General features: G+C 32.3%; 1 protein-coding gene across 3 annotated transcripts in view; it reads right to left on the bottom strand.

Moving 5' to 3' along the window:
* Positions 1-19488, bottom strand: part of LOC107444296 (neural cell adhesion molecule 2) — an 802953-nt gene that overhangs the window by 67085 nt on the left and 716380 nt on the right. For all 3 annotated transcript variants that reach the window (XM_071181215.2, XM_071181216.2, XM_071181214.2), the window contains one exon: positions 13265-13555. In XM_071181215.2, coding sequence (XP_071037316.2) covers positions 13265-13555 — 291 coding nt within the window. The remainder of the gene's footprint in view (positions 1-13264; positions 13556-19488) is intronic.

The raw sequence follows: 19488 nt of genomic DNA, 5'->3' as shown, positions 1-19488 counted from the left end.
AGCGATTCCTGTTAGCTGCTTGCTTCTCTCTCAAAGCATAATTACTTACTTTAGTATTTAGCAACAGATCTCTCGGATTTAGTTCAAACCTGATTGATTGTATTGAATCTTATAACGAAGCAGAAGTACAAAGCTTAATTAGTGTATTTAAAGTATTGGAATTGTCGAGGCGAGGCAGTCTATCATTATTTTAAGTAGCCTACTGATTTACAGAGCATATTCGTTGTACATAATATTCTAGATATACAATATTTATAGAATTTTGAACTGAAACAATATATGAAATCGAATATTAAAATATGTATTTTGGAAACATTAATTTTTTTAATTGTTCAATATAGTACTTTTTCATGAATTAAGACGTGACATGACGCTATAGAACATGAAATATGCTTTTATATGTGTTAAAAAAAATCGCTTAAATTTTGGAATATACCAGTCAGAAAAGTATTCATTACAAGGTAGGCAGGGTTCCTCAAATATGTTCTCCATTGAGCACTTCATTTAAGAGTTGTCACGATATTATCGGAATAGAGGCTCGCGATATTTGTCAGCTGCTTGGTTCAGACTTAACAATAAAATAAAATAACCGACCTTCCCTTAATAGGCCATACGGAGTAATTTTTTAAATTCACAATTTAAGAAAGATCAAGTTTCACAACATAATAGGCAATGATACAGACAAATTACAACAAATAGGCAATGATACAAACAAACAAGTTATGTAATAATTCGCTACTAAAGGTGGGTCTGCGGCAATTACAAAATTAAGTTCATAATAAATAAACCATAAAAAAGTAAAATTATGCAAGGGGAAAAACACCAGTATTAGGCAACCAAGTATAAAAGATGATTTTAAAAATGAGAAAAACAGAAGTTAAAAGGTGTTGAGATAGATAAATCTAAGGGAACAATAAAATCAAGTAAATTGTAAAATCGAAAGACAAAAGGGCTTGTAAAATCATAGGAAGTTAAAATCAAAAGGGCTTGCAAAGTCTATAACAGTTAAAATATATTAGAAAAGTGGTTAACAACAAGAGAAGCCAAAAGGCCAGGATAAAAGAACTTAAAATCAAAAACTGGATGCTAAGAACAAGGATAAAAGGTGATAAAACGTGATAAAAACAGTGAGACACCCGAATAAAATGAGAAATTGATAAAACCCAAGTGGACAAGATAAGTGTTTAAGTGTCTGGAGCAGGCAGGTTATGATGCTAGGTGATTTTGTTTGCCAGTACCTCTTGAAGCGTGGTTTTGATGATTGTTTTGATTGTTTTCCTGCAGGCCAACTCTGAGTAACACTGGTGTTGGTTTTTACCTTCAAATAGATCTCCACGGAGTTTCTGGAAGTAGGTGCGTCAAATGCGAGGTGATCTATTGTTAGTTCAATTTAGCAATAATTACAGTTAAGAGTTTTATTAAATAACCTGTGTTGGTGTACGAAAAACACCCCGTGGATGGTTAAAAATTGATTGAGATAAAAATCATCTTGCAGGTGTTTTATTGAAGGATCCATGAAAGTTTAAACGTCTGCCGGCCTCCATCAAAACTCTGTCACTATAATTTCCACTGTTTCATATTATGAGCCTTTAAAAAGGTTTTTATCTGGGCTGCTGTACTCGGGGCCTCAATATTGACCTGACCGATGCTGATGTCCTGTTTGACTGCCTGATCTGCCTCCTCATTGCCTTTTATCCCGTAATGGGGTTTTTCCCAATGGCACTTAATGTTTTATTTCCTCAGAAATTTCGTTTCTTCGATGATGGCCAGTTTAGGAGTCGGGTCGCCAAGGATCTACAATGAGGAGAGTGAGTCAGAGTATATTGCAAGATATGGATAGTCTCTTTCTGCAAGCCTGAAGAGAGCATGGTTAATGGCCAGCAGCTCGGCCACAAAAACACTACAATTGTCAGAGACTGGGTGGAAGTTGTCCTAACAATGTCTCCATTTTTCTTCACAATAACCCCAAAACCAGTTCTGTATAGTTCATTTGTGTTAAAATCTTCATCATCGGCAACTCCCCTCCTAGAGCCATCTGTAAAAATTTAAATACAGGTGTCTGTTGGATTCGTTCTCCCCCAGCGCATCGCCATGCAATTGGTGGGATGGAACGAGGATGGAGGGATGACCATAGGAGTAGACGTGAGAAGTAAGGCAATGGATGGATCTAGGTCTGATAACCTCCAGCTCCACTTTATTCCTTTGATGGCGATTTCTTCTTTGATTTTAAGATGAATAGGTTTTACGCCAGCCAGTATCTGGAGGGCTTCTGTACTCGTAGTCGAGTATGCCTTTGTTATTGTTATGAGTCGAATCTTCAGGATGGACTTAAGTTTATCGTTCATTTTGACTGCGTTTCGATACCAGATACTGGCTGCATAAAGAATGATCCTTTCGATGACCTGGAGGTAGATTTGTTTTAAAACTTTAGGTCTGAGGCACCAAGTTGCCCCGGTCACCCTTTTAATGAGGTGATTGAAAGTGCCGATAGATTGATGTATGAAGTCCAAGTCAGACCTGGGTCGAGTATGACTCCCAGATATTTTAGTTCGTGTGTATTCTAAAGTGAATGTGAGTGATTGGGACTCATTTTAATGTTTGGGAGTCTACCTATTTTTTATTGTGCTTTGGGAATGCGATCAATTTTGTTTTTGAGTCACTAAAGCTTAGGCAATGCATCTCGGCCCAGGTTGTGAAATCTGTAAGACAATGGGTGGGCAAATGATTAAACCTGTATTAAATCGGATGTCTCAAGAGAAGTAGCAGAGCGTCCGCATCTGCGATTATACGGCAATCGTCATATTTAAAATCTTCAAACTGTGCGAAATCGATGTTGTTAAAATAATTAAAAACTGGGTTAACAAGTATCAACCACAAAATGGGACCTAGTGATGAGCCCTGCGGCACGGTACTCCCACTGAGAGGTATTCTTTAAAAATACATTTGCTATCTTCGTCAATGAAAATAATCTCTCTAACACTCAAAAAGTTGAAAAGAATTTTTGCGGGGTTGTCTGGAAGATTGAGTTTGTTTCTTTCTTTCTTTAAAATACTCCAGTTTGTGTTGTTAAAGGCATTGTTAATATCCAGAGGCACCCCGATACTATGCTTGTCCTCAGCTTTGGCTTTTTCTACAAATTCCAAGAAGGGAATTGATTGCGTCGTCTGTTTCACTCCCTGCCCGGAAACCAAATTGGTATTGATTCTGATAATTTCTATCTTCTAAAAAAATGTCAGACTTTAGGTGATTAATTTGCCTAGAATTTTTCCCCAGACCGGTAGAAAAGAGATTGGTCTATAAGAGCCAGGCAGAGTAGTATTCCTGTCGGGTTTTGGTGTCAGGGTGACTCTGGAAATCTTCCAGCATTTTGGGAAATTGTATAATTCCATGTATTTGTTAAAAGACTGAAGAAGCCAAAATTTATTAAGATTAAAAATGTCGCTTGGGAGTCAGTCAGGGTCCGGTCCTCTCTCGCGCATAAGGTATCTCACTATTGTCTCCAATTCGAAAATAGTAGAAAGAGGATCTTTTGTTCCTTCCAGTACTGGTTCAATTGGCTAGTCCTGGTCTTCCGGGAAATGGCGTTTCATTATAGTGATTATTGTTTCAGCAAACTCCGTAGTTGTTGTTCCGTCTTACTTCAGTACTGGGCTATGGTTGACAGCTCTAAGATTATCGCCCTTCACAATCTGGTATGGGACCGAAAAAATCCCACCTTCATTGATTTTCTCTAGGTATTTTCTTATATTGCCAGCCTTTGCCCTCCTAATCGCTTTCTTGTACAGAGCAAGCTGTTGTTTAAAGTTAATCTTGAACCTGGCTCTTTCCTGAACTTCAGTAACTGCCTGATATCTCCCCCGCAACGCTCTCACTAATTTACGCTGTTGTCCCAGGCCCGGTGTCCACCAAGCGCAGTGGTGTCTAGGTGATCTGCGCTTTTTGATGTTGCTAGATCTGCATGCCAAGACCATCTTTTGCGTGATCTGGTCGATCTTGTCCTCCAGGTCCTTGACGATGTTGACAGAGTCGAAATTTTGGTTATTGATGATTTCCTGAAGTTGGAACCTTTGGTACAACCAATCCAAGTAATTAAATTTGATGTTAGCATGACTAGTACCCAATTTGTGTGTCTGTTTTTAGGTCTCAACTGTAATTAAGGCATGATCTCAGCATGTAATATTATCATGAACAGTATAGTTTCCAAGTTCCCCCATATTGCTTTCAAAAAGTTTAACCCAGCCACAGCCAAGTACAGAATTGTAAGTGGGAGTGGCTAAGGGATCATTTAGTACATCCAATCCGTGCAAATTAAGGAAATTTAAAATGTTGTCCCCCTCTCGGATCTGACTTGTGTCCCCAGGCAGTGGACTTAGCGTTTAAGTTACCTCCAAGAATGATTTTTGAAGACGTATACCTGATGAGCAAGGCATACAATATTGTCAGGCAGTCCATGAAATTTTCACTCGGAGATAAATAAACTGAAATAAAGATGTAATTATTCCTTTCAAAGTCGAAAGACACCGCAATGATGTCTCGGCTTACCAAGATAGGGAGGACATTCTTGAGCAGTGTGTTGGTGAGGATAGCCGCCCTCTGTTTCTCCTGGTGACCAAAAATTTTCAACCTGGTCGAAAAACCTGTGATTAGGTGCTGGGTATTAAAGTGGGGTTCACTCAGGCTGACACATTTAAGACCAATAAAAGAGATGTCGTCGTTTAATTGCTGGTTTGCAGTCAGGAAATGATGCAAATTTAAGTGGCTAATTCTCAGTCCGCATTTGTTTTTAGTATCCATAGTCAGTTCTCTCTGCCTCTATTTGCTGGGCTCTGATGAGTTGAAGATATTCCCTATCAAAGGGGGAATGACAGGTATCTGGATTCCGGCGGAATTTTTGACTGACCTTGCTGCAGTGTGTGCAAAATGGTCTGTCACTGCAATCACTTCCCGAATGCGCTACCGAGGAACAATTCATGCAGATTTTATTTTGTTTGCAGTACCTCGCCAAGTGGCCATTGCAGCACACTTGTAGCATTGTGTGATCCTCAGAGACTCTTCAAAATTATGACGTCTCCATCTCAAATTTAGCTTGTCTTTGTATCTCAATCTGCTGAAGGTATCCGGTTTCACCTCAACCAACCAGTTTCTTCTGCCATTTCTCGGTTACTGCGAAGTCTTAATCCTTAGATCTCCATCGCTTTTCTCAACGTTCTGCTTGGTCAAGTTCTTAGAAGTTACCCCTCCTCCATGTCCTCGTCAAAACCGAAAATGATGACAGTTGGATTTTTCAGCTAGGGGGGGGGACCAACAGTGTATTCTTTCACTAGTCCCTGCCGCTGCATTTCCTCACTAAGAGTCTCTAAATCCTCAGCTGCGTCTGCTTGAATCAGAACGCCACCGTACCGTGTCTTACGTTGACAATCCTCTTTATGCTGATCCTTAGTCGGGCTGGATCAAGACCGTGAATCAGGTCACATCGGGTTTTGTCTGAAGTTACTCCCTACTCACATTTAATATCCGAATGTTACTTCTTTCATGCACTATTAATGTAAGGAAACGTCAAAGAAGAGTGAATTTGATCCCAAGATTTTATTTTCTGGCCCATTGAGGTGTCGAATACTACTGTATTTTATAAGTAATTTAAAATTCCGTTGTTATCATTGGAAAGAGACAAATTTTGCCCTATTCCTGTGCTTACAATAGACAATTCTAATGTTTTGAGAGTATGAATAAGATAGAAATGAAGAAATTCCGTTAGAGAGATCTATCAGATATCATTATGTTTGAAGAGTAAATTTTTTCGAAAGAAAATGTAATAAAAATAGCCTTATTCTTATTTTTTTTTTGAAAACAGTATAATTATTTTGACTTCAACGGAGAATTCTAAAAAAAAAAATAAGCTCATTTTTTACTAATATGCATTGTAATTTTAAAGCTAACTCAAAAAAAGGTACTAAAATGTAAGTCTTAATTTTTTGGGCAGGACTTTCTCATGAACGGTCCAAGAACGAATAACTATAGTTTTAATTTATATGAATGTTCCGAATAAAAATATTTAATAGGGAGTAATGCAAAATCATTATTTATTATCCAATTAATGATACAAATATAACATTCAAAATTTTAATAACCACATCCAGGTCAAAACAATATTTATAGCACACTTTTATATTTCAAAATTTATATCAATCGCTTAATAATGACAGTAGTGTCAGACTAATATTAGTAGTCTAATTTAAAATTCAAAATTTTATAATGCCAACCATGTGAAAAAGCTATTTTTTTCATGCAAAATCCTTTATTTTTTATTTGAAATTTTATATTTAAAATTATAAATCGACATGGTTTGGGCATTAATATAGTTATTTCTTTATAATTTAAAGTCTATTTATGGTTTAGGTACGTACTAAAAATAATTATATTAAACTTTTTTATTAAACTTTAGTAGATAGTGTTTTATTTTTAAAACAAATTTACAATAAATATTATTAAGCAAACAAACCATAAATTCTTTTTTTTTAACATTGGTCTGTAATTTGGGGATCTTCCTCAAACAATTTGAAAAGAATGTTCTTTCTATAAAGAGAGATTTTCTCGAAAAATAAATTGTTAGTGGAATGAAATTTCCACTAGAAGAGTCTACGGCATTTCCAGTTAAAAGTGCCTTCACCATCTTTTAAAAATCACATATACAACATACACGAACTGTTTCTAACCTTTGATAGAGTTTCTAAGAGGAGGAAACAGAAAAAGATTTGATGCTCAAAAGAAGAGATAAAGTTGGATAAGTCTTTAAATAAACGAATTTTTAAGTGCACTTAGAGAAAATTCTACTTGGAAAGAACTTTAAGAAAAGATAGAACTAGGCAGATTTGCAACTTGAAAAAATACACGTTGGTTAATGGTTGTCGTAATTTTCTTTTTTTTTTTTTACTTACATTTTTACTCAACAGGTCAAAAGGTTGGTAGTTTTGAAAATAATGAATTTTCAAAATGCTGAGTCAGAACAATTGTTGTACTTTAATAAAATGAAATATTTTCTTTTGAATTTATGTTTACGGAGAAATGTTTCTGTGAATATCTTAAAAAGTGGAAATATTTCTTTTTTTAAAAAAAAAAAGTTTGGCGTACAGTTTAAACATTCAACAGTAACAAAAGATTACTTATTTCAAAATGCCATAAAATAATCATTATTTTATTCTGTTTTCTGTTCAGATGACTGACTCGAGCAGAATCAATTTTGCCATTGGAACATATTTGGCTTACTTATAAATTACTCTAGAAGCAGAAATAAAATTTATTTTTATATTTTCAGCGTTTAGCTTTATAAATTCCTATCTGTAATTTCATTTGCTCTTTAAAACGTAAAAGTACCAATTTTTTCTGCAACTTATCTTAATAGTTTCCATATATAATTTGGAAACTTCAGTAAACATAATACGAATCAACCTATTACGTTTAGAAATACAATTCAGGTGTAAATTATGAATGTAATCAGAGTTAATCTACATAATTAATAAATTTTTTTTTCCTTCTTTACATATGGAATAATATATTCCATTAAAAAAATTACGTACGTTTCAGAGGCTTGTCTTTAAGCCTTCTATTCTACGTGAAAATGAATCTTAATAAGAGATTTAACAAGAAGCCTGTTTTCTTGAATGCATAGAATGTTCTAAAACCGCATAATCGATCATTCTGGCAGTAAGTATCTAATGATGTGGACAGGCATCATCTGCACACTCACGCATAGCTTTGAAATAAGCACTGTGACTAATGTAAGGCATAGATATGATGTATTGGAGCCCTTTATTCGCCTTTTCAGGTGTGCAGATAGCCCCAATTTCATTTTAATGAATGATAAATCATGAGGCATACGACTCATTTGGTAAGCTATTTTCTGGAATGTAAAGTTATTCGCAGTTTGAAATTTTACACTCGGTTTCTAAATTTCTGTCCGATCAAGCATACCTGGAATGTAAAGACATTCGCCGTATGTGATGTATGCTAGGTCTCTAAATATCATTTTGATCAAACATTCCTGGAAGATACTTGCTGCATGTGATAGTATGCTAGGTATCTAGATTTCATTTCGATCAAGCATATCTGGAATGTAAAAACATTCGCCGTATGTGATGGTATGCTAGGTCTCGAAATCTCATTTTGATCAAACATACCTGGAACGTAAATATACTAGTCGTATGTGATAGTATGCCAGGTCTCTAAATCTTATTTATATCAAGTATACCTGGATTGTAAATATATTTGTTGCGTGCGATGGTATACTTCGTCTCTAATTCTCCTTTCGATCAAGCGTACTTGGTATGTAAAGATATTCGTTGTATGTAATAGTCCGCTAGGTCTCTAAATTCCAATTCAAACAAGAATGGGTTACTCAAATGAGTGCAATTACGACACGTATTCCCATGTAACAATCAACCAGGGATTGAGAACACAATTTCTAGAATGCAAGAAAACTTAAGAAAACTTGATCTACATAATTCCCTGTATACATTTAAGGTAAACTAGGAGCAGATCGCAAACCTTATTAATTCCCTTTTGGTTGATTTTGCAAACCCGGTTTAATTTCTTCTGACCCCGTAGATGATTTTACGCATGAGCTTGCGTAACTGTGGAATGCTTATTTCATTTGTTTTTTAATAATCTATCTTTATACCAAATTTCATTGAAATCTTTTGAGTGTTCATTGAAATATTAGAATTCTGTTATTCTTGAGCATATGGGAGATTAATAGAGATGCTGAATTATATTAAAAGAAAAAAAAAGTTTCAAAGAAATAAATGATTTTAAATTTTTTTAAATCAATCATCTTAACTGTTAAAATACGCAATTTAGCCTTTCACTCCTTACATAAACTATTTTAGCAGTATTTTTCAAAGTTCTTTAAACGAAAAAAAACTCTCAGTTTAAGAGCCTTACTCTTGTGGTAAAGCTATAATTTTGAACTATGTAAACTATCTTGCCATAAAGAATCATCTGGGTTCTAGAAATGATAGTTAACTTAAATATTTTAAAAGCATTAAAAAAACTTTTTTAAAAATAAAATCATTAATTTGGCGAAATTTTACAAACTTGATAAAATTATCTAAATCAATTATTAACTACCAATTTTTGAATTTTTATATAATCCTAGAAAATGCATCGTTAGTGTTAGCTTCGTAAACATTTAAAATTTGTCACACAAACGCTTTTCATTTTCACTAAACGGTGGATTTTCTTTACAATGACGTTTTGCGCCATTTTCATTATTAGCATATAGGTTACTGGCTAAGAATAGGAAAAACTTAATTCCACATACATAAGTAATTGCAACAAACTTACAAAAATTGTAAAAATAGCCTATTATTTGTAGAGAAGAGTTATGACAGGGGACTGGAGACCTTTTAAAACCAGTCTTCATCAATTTTACATACATATTGCCGAAAAATGCACAATTTACATAATTAATGAGTATGAAAAAGTGATTTATGAAGTACAAAATCCTCTAAATGCTCCCGTTCAAGGAAAAAGAAATTAATTTTTTGTCGACTTTTCCGGCCTCGGGTATCCACTATATTTTCAAATTAAAATTGTTTCCAGACTCGCCACATATTCAACAAAGTAGAAAGACGTAATGAATGCATGCAAAACACAGAAAGTGAAACAACCAAGTAATTTACAACTGCACCGGGTACATTTATCTTGACAGCAACGACAAATGGTGCGAGACAAGGATTAAAACAAATGTTTTAACGCAGACCCATCTGCTCAATGGAACATTTTCACAACGCGCCAGACAATTTACCTCCTACAGAAGCTCTTTCGGTTAAATCTTATTTGCTTCCCAATACTTCTCAGGCTTCAATCACTTTTAGACTCAAAAGGAAGAGATAACGAACGAGTCTAATTAAACAGGTCATATAAGATGGAATTATCAGATTTTGGTTTCCACGGACAGAAACCACTAAATCAGAGGGACACTAAAAATAATGAACCTTCTTTCTTGCTCTTTCCAGATTCTTATCCCATTAAAAGTTCCGTGACAGTCAATTACGTTTTAAAGGGATTTTTCCTTTTTATCTTCCGGTGATGTCTTTCTTTTTGGAATTTAAAAGAGTTTCCTAACTTTTTTTAGGAGAACGATGTCTTCTAATCTATTGGCGTCTTCGATAAAAGACTAGTTTATGGGATACAGTTCTAATTTAAAAGTAGTTACTTATTCTAATTGATTAATTTACTTTATAAATCAAAAGATCCCATTGAAACAAATCGTTACACTCGTTGGCACAATTCATATTAAAACAATCAGAAAAAAGTATTCTTTTCTCCGTTTATTTTGCGATCCAAATAAAACTGCTTTTAAAAGTTATTTTACAGAAAGCCGGTCTATTTTTCCGATTAACAATAAAGCTTTTGGTTAGAGACATTTCTTTAGTTTACGGTTTTGAAATTGTTTACAACTGGTACGGATAAAAAACCGTGAATACAAAACTATACGGTTTTGTAACCATTTATAACTAGTTCTTTAGTAACATACTTGTTTCTAAACCATAAAATAAAACTTATAGGGACAGTGGAGCTCTGTTGGAGCTACACCATTTATGATAGTTTCATATTCTAATAATCCATAGTCATCGATTGAAGAGTGCAGGACTCTAGAAACTTTTCATGTATTGAAGGAATGGAAGAAACATTCGGTGCTTGGACACGAACCCCTGTTCAGTCAGTCATAAGATTGACCGAATAGCCCCTTCCACAACAGCATGCACCCAGCAGCAAGGAACGACTTTGCTTAAAATGGTAGGGCTTGTTGGAGTTGATCAAATTCTGTTTGTTAAACCATATTCGGTAGAAACAGTCAATAAACTTTTTTTTCTCACACTGAACAGCTTCAATATAATTATTTTAAGATTATTTGACCGTTGTTGTTGAATAAGGTAAAATAACCATTAAATAAATTTCTACCCAACCGTCTTCGCTGAGAAATTTTTAACACTGTGATTCAGTAGAATTCCATTTAATGTCTATAAAATTTTGTTAATTTAAAGCATTTGAAAATTATGAGTGATATTTCTTCCATTTTCAATTAAAAGATTAATTGTAGGATAAAAGGTGTAATTCCTTCTATTAATGTGTATATAAATGAAGGTTTCTTGCAAAAATAGCTGATACATTTCTTAATTAGACACTGTAATCACTGAATTGAAGTTGATGAAAAATAATCAATTACAAGTGACACGTAAAAGCCTTTGCTGTTGTTTCGAATGCATCTTGACAGGTGTCTTGGGATATTCATCCACTTTTAGATGCACGTGGATAATTTTTTTAAAATTTTTTCGCGTACATGCGCTGCATAAAGCAACTACTTCAATTACTCTTATCTGGAGCAGTTTTTATTATTTTTTTTTTGATTTAAAAGCAATAATTTCGTTATCAGTTTAAAATTGATTCAAATGCTTTTTTTTAATTTTTTTAAAAGTATTTAAGCTATAGCAAAAGTGGCACTAGACCTAGTATATATTTCGGACATTTACCAAAGGTCTAGTCATACTAGGTCTGGTTAAGTGCCATTGCCCGGTATGCATTTGCCCGGTATACCCTACACTGATGTTTTTCTAAGTTCATTGCCACTGCCCGGTATACATTTGCCCGGTATACCCTACGCTGATGTTTTTTAAGGTCAAGTGCCACTGCCCTTTATACATTTGCCCGGTATACCCTACACTGATGGTTTTTTATGGTCAAGTGCCATTGCCCGGTATATATTTGCCCGATACTCCAAACACTGATGTTTGCTCTAATCTATCGTCAGTATTAAAATATCGAATACATGTAATTATATCTATGAATAAATCAATATCAAATCGGATGTAATAAATATTTCGAACATTCACCAAAGCGACTAATTTGATTGTCAACATTCACCGGGGAAAGTCAACGCCCACCGATTTCGGTCATTCACAGTAACATGCACACCATTTACATAATAACCTCATCAGGACGATTATTTTATACTTTGCCTAAATAGCATCCGGCATTTCAAAAAATAAAAATAATCGGTTTTGTTGATGATGATCTCGTAAGGCGATGAAGAATCATGCTGTCGTAGTATTTGCTTATTAATTAATTTATTCATTTTACTTTAAAATGGACATTTTTATCGCTAAGCGCATCGAGCTAGTTTAATATTAATCAGAATACTATTATTATTAAAAACAATTGAAATATGTTTGTATCGAAATTTGGTAAATAATTTAATTTGTTAACTGACATTTAGGTTTCAAATATCTCAGCTTTCCGATTTCAGATCTACTTATACATTCTAGATTCAGCAATTCCTTAATATAATGGAGCTCAAAGGAAAAGAAAAATAATTACTTTATCTCATTTCACGACTAAATATCTTGTGGATCGTATAATAATCTAATATCGTATAATATATAATATCTAAATATCGTATAATATATAATACCTAAATATCGTATAATATATAATATCTAAATATCGTATTCAATGTAAACAATTAGATTTTAAACTTTAAATATATTAATAATTTTTAAAAGTAATGCGTCAGACACAGTTAGTGACGTAACTAACCTTTGAAACATCACAAAAACCTCACAAAAAATACAAATAGTATAAACAGGCTGCATGATTGGTATTTTTTTAAACAAAATATTTTAAAAATAGCATATTCAAAATATTAAGGGTGTCATTTAGATTATGAATAATTTTTTATCGCCGTAAGAATGTAGTTTTAGTTACTAAAACTTAAGTTGTATTTTTGTAATCTAGACCTAAAAGTTAAATTTAGGCGTTTAATGTAATGATATTGATAAGGAGTAATACAGTAGAGTAATTTGCGAAAATCATCATATTTAAACACAGTTTATTAAGATAGTGAGTTTAATAAAATGCAAAAAAGATTTTTATTACACATGAGCCAGGATCAACTATTTTGGCAAAGCATTGTAAATTTAAGAAGACGAAAGATGTATAATTAAAATGTTTCAGCAAAATACAAAAAAGAACAGTAAAATGTAAGGGAACTAAATAAAAAGGAGTACAAAACTCTACTGTACCATAGAGACATGAAACTTTATAGGAACTATATGGAGGAGAAAAATCCTATCAGAATGGCGGAGTACATATTAGATTGCTCAATATTAGGTTTTAACGTACATGTTCCTTTATCTAAATAAAAACAGCCATTTTTATATAAAACAGAATATTTAATATTTGTAATAGTAAGGTATAGTTTACTTACATTTTACTCGTAGGAAAACTTCATTACTGGTACCCACTCCATCAGCGTTTGTTGCAGAGCATCTATAATTCCCCCTACTTGTTCTGTTAATATTTTGTAGTACTAAGGTTTGATTGCTAATAATGATGCCGGCTGATGTATTCGTGCGAAGTTCCCGTCCCTCAAAATACCAAGAAATTTCTGTAACCCATGGATTGGCTCTAATGTTGCATTCAAAGAAGACATCGTTACCTTCTTTGACTTCACCTTGGCGAAAAGTACTTCCCAGTTGGAGTGTTACTTGGGGTGCATCTAGAAAAACAGAAACGAAATTATTCTTCATTAGTTACCTGGAAAGCATAGCAATAATTTGCTGAAAAACAATCAATTACTATTTTAGAAGATAATTTTTAAACATAAATAAGTCTGTATGCTTGCCATATTTGCAATACGCAAACGTGATAAGGAGAAGGAATTGTCATTGTGTAGGTTCAGAGGTCGATGCAGCAGCTTGATAAGTGTTTTAGTAGCAGCTTCAAGCCGAACTCTCTTCTATTTTATCAATATAAGCTAATTTAAATAATAAAAGTGGCTGATGCACACATACATTGCCAACAACTGTCCACATTGACAAAACCATGCAGTTGGTCTAAAAATTGAGGAACCTTAATCCTTTGACACAGATTTGATACTGGTGATCCTATTCTTCTGACACTCTGATTACAAGCAAACATTTATTTTGGTATTTTGTAATTATTAAAAAGAAAACCGTCTAATAATTCCTAAAATATCTGTTAAATTGTTGAAATTATGTCAGTGCTGAAATATAAAATCCAAAAAAAATTAGTTTGAAAAAATAGTTTTTTTTTACTCTCGTATTCAAAAATTTATCAATAATTGATTTTGCAAATTGAAGAAATTTCAATGATGAATAAGTGTTTATCTAAGATTTAAATAACTGCAAATATGTGCAAATCGGAAAAAAATATTGTTTGGAAGATTATTTAAGAAGAAGACACCGGTGTTTCGTGAACAAAACCAAAAATTATTAAAATGCTGAATATAATATTTTTCACTTATTTTGACCGAAATTTGAACAAAATAATGAATAAAGTAAGAAAAAAGATGTTTAATAGAAATTCTATTCTGTGCCAAAGGGTTAACTCTTATGGCTTTTTAGTCAACCATTGGTAATTGCGTCAAAGCTTTGCTTTCGCAATAGAAAAACCTTATTTAATAGTGATCTAACATTATCTTAGTTCATTTTGAGGTTCATAAAATCTAATAAATGAGTTATTTTTTTATTATATTGCAGGTTTTTTGGCTTATAATAAATAAGTTGAAGCTTTAATTGCTCCAATTGCTGATTAGGAAGGAAATTGAGCTAAATAAATTTTATTGATAAGTTGAATTGGCTTTTAGTTTTCAAGCTACATCTTTTAATTGATTATAAAAGGTAAGTTTTGAAATTATATTATTTATTTGGAAAATAATATTTAAAACTCACAGATTTTAAAAAGACAATCAGACACAAAAATTATCTATCACAGAAACAGTTAGTGTAATGATTTTTTTTCGTTGATCATTCTGGAAAATTCAGTTTGAGTTTGTGAGAAGCTCATAAAAATATTTGTAACAAGTGATAGTTGTTTAATAGCCAATTCATTCCAAATTATTTTTTCTCTTAATTCTCAAGAAGGTTATGGTAACTATACCCTGCAAAACTAGTGGAGATAACTAAAATATAATAATTAACTATAATTTAATAGCTATAATATAATAATTCTTAGCGTCATTATTGTTAGAAATACAAATACTTTATTCTTAAAGGAATTATTGTAATTCAAATATGTCGCTTAAAATTAAAGAGATGTATTCCAATATGAATGTATTGGTTTTAAATTAAATGAAAATATTTAAATGCAACTTTACAATTTTCCCCATTTCATTTTAAGCAGGTATAATGATTAAATTTAAGTTTTCTTAATTTTTCGAATGAAGTTTCTTTTATCGAATAACTTGCGACGCTAATTAAGTGAACCAGTAACACATAATATGATCAGACGTGTAAAGTATCAGTGCGAATAGAAAACGTTTCATAAAGTCATTGCCGTAAGCAATTCTTTTATTCAACATTGTTTTAAGTATTTCACATTCTGAGAAATTTACAATGGCAATTGAAAGTACCTAATTTTTTCATTCAGACGCAGATATTAGTTTATATAAAATCGAAATTATTTAATAGCACTTTGACTATGGTGTGACTTTGTATTAACGTGAAATATGTAAAGCACTTTTCATCGAATTATATTTTTTTTTTCAAACCAACCTCCAATTTTATAATATTTTAGTCATTTTATGTAGTGTTTAATACCCTAATAAAAATTTTGATACAAATGAATAAGTAGTTTTATGTTAAAATGATTAATAAAAATGAGAAGTACAGCTGTCAGTTACCTTCATGGTAGCAATGGGGGGTTTATTTTGGAATTGTCGAATTAATATTTACTTTTTTTTCATTATTGAAACTCTTTATGAAGGAACAAGTCATGTTAAAGCATGGGAATTTTGGAGAAGCTTTATTTTAGAAGTTATTTTACAATTATACTGTTATTAATTTCGAAATATCAAACATGGTGTCCTAAATTGGAGAGACGTTTTCAAAAACATATAACAGAAAAACTATTAAGCTGTTGTGATGAGGCATACATTTGTTTCTAATATATTCTCTGATCCCTAATTACTCCTTCTATAAGCTCCGGTTTTTATTCAAAAAATTTCCAGCGGGCTGCGCCATAAGTCATTTTTCTATTATTGCCGTTACGTTTGATGCGGAAATACTCATTTCACGATTACGACATGTGTTTGGGGAAATTGTGAAAAATCACAGCATGATTCTCATTTATTAATAAATTTCGAAATATTATGATATAGTTTTCAGTTTTCCTTTGATTTTTAGGTTCATTGTTTTTAGCATCATCTATTGAAAAGTGTTACAATCAAAAACATGAATTATGATTAGACCAAATTATTCCTATCTATAGTAATTCCAATAACTGTATTTCTTACGTTAACTGAGATTTTCAGTCGTAATTTTTTTAAGAAAAAGTCAGTGTACTTATGGATACACCGTACGGTATCAGTAATAACTTGGTGAAATGCTTTGAAGCATGTGGAAAACTATAAATTAAATAAATTAATTTAAATATCTAGCTATCATATATTATTACGACTGCAAACGAATTAGCCTTTTGATTAATCCTTTGACACGAATCATGGACGCTGTTCCAAAACGGAAATGCCATTTGAATCCTAACTAAATTTAGACGTGAAACGAAGTACGTAATATTTGTTTAGTTGAATAAAAACCCATTTTATTTTATAAACCATAACTAATTAATGTTTCCAAACATATATTAGTCAGCATTTATGTATCTACTCTTCAAAGTAATAAAAATATTAGTGTTAATTATTCCTAAAAAATACAAATTAGACGTCTAGCAAATAAAATTAAGGAACTCTTTAACATTTTTAGGAAATCGTATTTCATTTCAGCCTAAAAATATTTTATTTTATTTCTTTTAACGACACGAAAGAAAATCTGTATTATTACTGCTAGAGATATTGTTTAGATTTATATGTCGTTGTTGTTATCGTGTCCATGGACGACAGTTGTTCTCTAGATGCCATTAAAAAAAGCGTAGACTTGCATGTCTTTGAACCTTATTTTAAACTATCTGTTATTTAGTGTGTGTATGAAAGGAGATAAACAATTTTCCATATGCATGGAATATAGCATTAGTTTCATAATATTAACGTGCTGCGAAATCTTTGCTAATTGCTATTTTGCTTTACAGAAAAACCCACTCTAAATTCTTTTAATTTAGTAATCGGAATTATACTTACCATGACCCAATCTTAACGGTACGAATGACATCGAAAATGCTTCTTAACACAAGAAAATCCACCGGTGTCGATTGAACACCAGAGCCTGTTTAGCTTGCTCTTTCTGCATTTTTGCAGATAACTTGAAAATTTTTCTTGACTTTTCTATCGCAATTACACAGAAAAAAATTTGTGGTTCCAGGTCAATAAGGGGAGATTTTACAACTAAATGTACCAAGAACGTACTTTGGTGACATTTCGACACCCGGGCAATTTATTGTTATAAATAGCTGTCGTTTAACAAAAGATATTTCATTAAGCAGATGCCATTAGTAAAACAAACTTCCCAATGTATTATCTCACAATTTTTAGACCTTAACTGCAGTGTTATTGGGTTCACAGTCGAAATACATCAATTAAAATTTTTGTGTCTAAGACTTTCATTACATAGTATGGGTTATCTGCTCATAAAAGGAATTTCATATAATTTTTAAAAGTTTATGCCGAGCAGACACTCGTAGAAAAGGTCTAAGAAACGCTGAAATGTAAGAGTGTAATGGAAATGCAGCTAAAAAAAATTTTGAAAATGGTGTGCGGAAAATGTTCAGGAAAAATTTAATACCACTGAATCCAATGCAATCAGGTATGCAAAAATATAATGCATGAAAATGATAAATAATAATTAAGAAACTTGCATTCTCAAAAAAATTACGATTTTTCTTATACTAATATTTATGAATATTATCGTTTTACTTAATTTTGTAAGATTAAGTCATTTGTTTTTCTATAGTTTTTTATGGTATAACGAGTCATAATATATGTTAATTACATGAAATAATATTAAAAAAGACTTAAAACTAAACCCCACTGAACAATAGTCCTGAACTAATTTAGTTATTACAATTATTTTATATATTAAACATTGCGGTGTCGAATTAACACCGGCGGAAGTTTAGGGGTAATCGAAGTCCCGGATGTTCTAGTGTTAATTAGTGCTGACAATACGAATTCAATTACAAAATCAGTTACAAAAGCGTACTTTTAGACTAAAAAAAGTCACACATTAAAAATTCAATTTCTTAAGTACTATAATACAGAATTTTCTTTTTAAATTTTGTATTATGCCTAAGAAAACTACAATCTCAAAAAATTTCTGTATCTTTATTATGTAAAAATTTCTGTATATTTCATTTATTCTTTACTGTTATTATTTTCTCAATCAATTCATCTTTGATAAATGAATTTTATAACTATGCTCCAAGAAAATTTAGAGATATGGCAGAATACTTTTAAAGCATGCGCATCAAGGGCCCATGTTTTGAACCACTCTCCTTTTCAAAATAATAGAGATAATAGAAGTGCGCTACCTCCATATTTTGAGGATAAAGAATCTAAGTCCGTCAAATGAGGTCTTTTTTCGTATATGATTTTGTAACCTAAAATATCATCTGCACTAATTAACTAGTGTGTATGAGGTCCCCTTTTTAAGCCAATATGATTGAAGGATTCTGGTATTTAGATCTCTTCTCTTTTTTGCTGATTGTGCTTGTTTTCATAATTTCTTAAATTACTTATGTATTAAAAATAACTTAATGTCGAATGCAAAATGCTCAAAATATAAAAAAAGAAATTGCACTTAATTTTTTTTACTTTATTTTATTTACTTTATTTATTTTATTTACTTTTTGAAATATATAATAACGATTCTCTGCTGTTACAGTAGATAAATGAGAAAAAGAAATATTGCATGATTAAAGCACGCACTTAATAAAACAACAAATTCTTAAATAGAAATTGCCTATAAAGTAATCAGGACATGCGAGCAAAAATAAAAGAAGATTGATTTGCCCGATAATAATGTGGAACTTGACACTATATTTGGTTTCCAGCAGATGTGCACGATATTATTTGTCATTTTTCGTCACAGTTTCTAAGAGTGAAGGAACAGACAAATGGTTCAACTTTAATATGGTGCCAAATTTAACCAGGTTATCGTTTTATTTGCTGCATCTCTTATACGATGTTAAATTGAACTATAATTATTGTCTGAAAACCTTCCGTGGTTAGTCTGACGGCAAGGGGACTCTAGGCTCTGCGATTTAGGGACTCATCTCTAACTTAGGTAGGATTAACCAGTTAACTTTGTAATTATGTTAGCTTTCGGTCCCCCACAAGTTTAGGATATTTCACGTCAGCACTTACGTCAGCATTGTAAGTACTACCACTTACTATATTTTACGTCAGCACTGAGGTCGATACGAGCCGGGTGCAGAAATTGAATCGATCAGGATCAAATTCTTGTCACTCATTGGAAAGCTAGCGCTCTATCCCCTGAATCACTACGGATCAGTTTGTATTAT

Source organism: Parasteatoda tepidariorum, chromosome 8 (assembly GCF_982258835.1).
Source record: "Parasteatoda tepidariorum strain Cologne lab strain chromosome 8, Ptep-v5.0, whole genome shotgun sequence".
NCBI lineage: Eukaryota > Metazoa > Arthropoda > Arachnida > Araneae > Theridiidae > Parasteatoda > Parasteatoda tepidariorum.
This window is presented reverse-complemented; position numbering and strand designations above follow the sequence as displayed.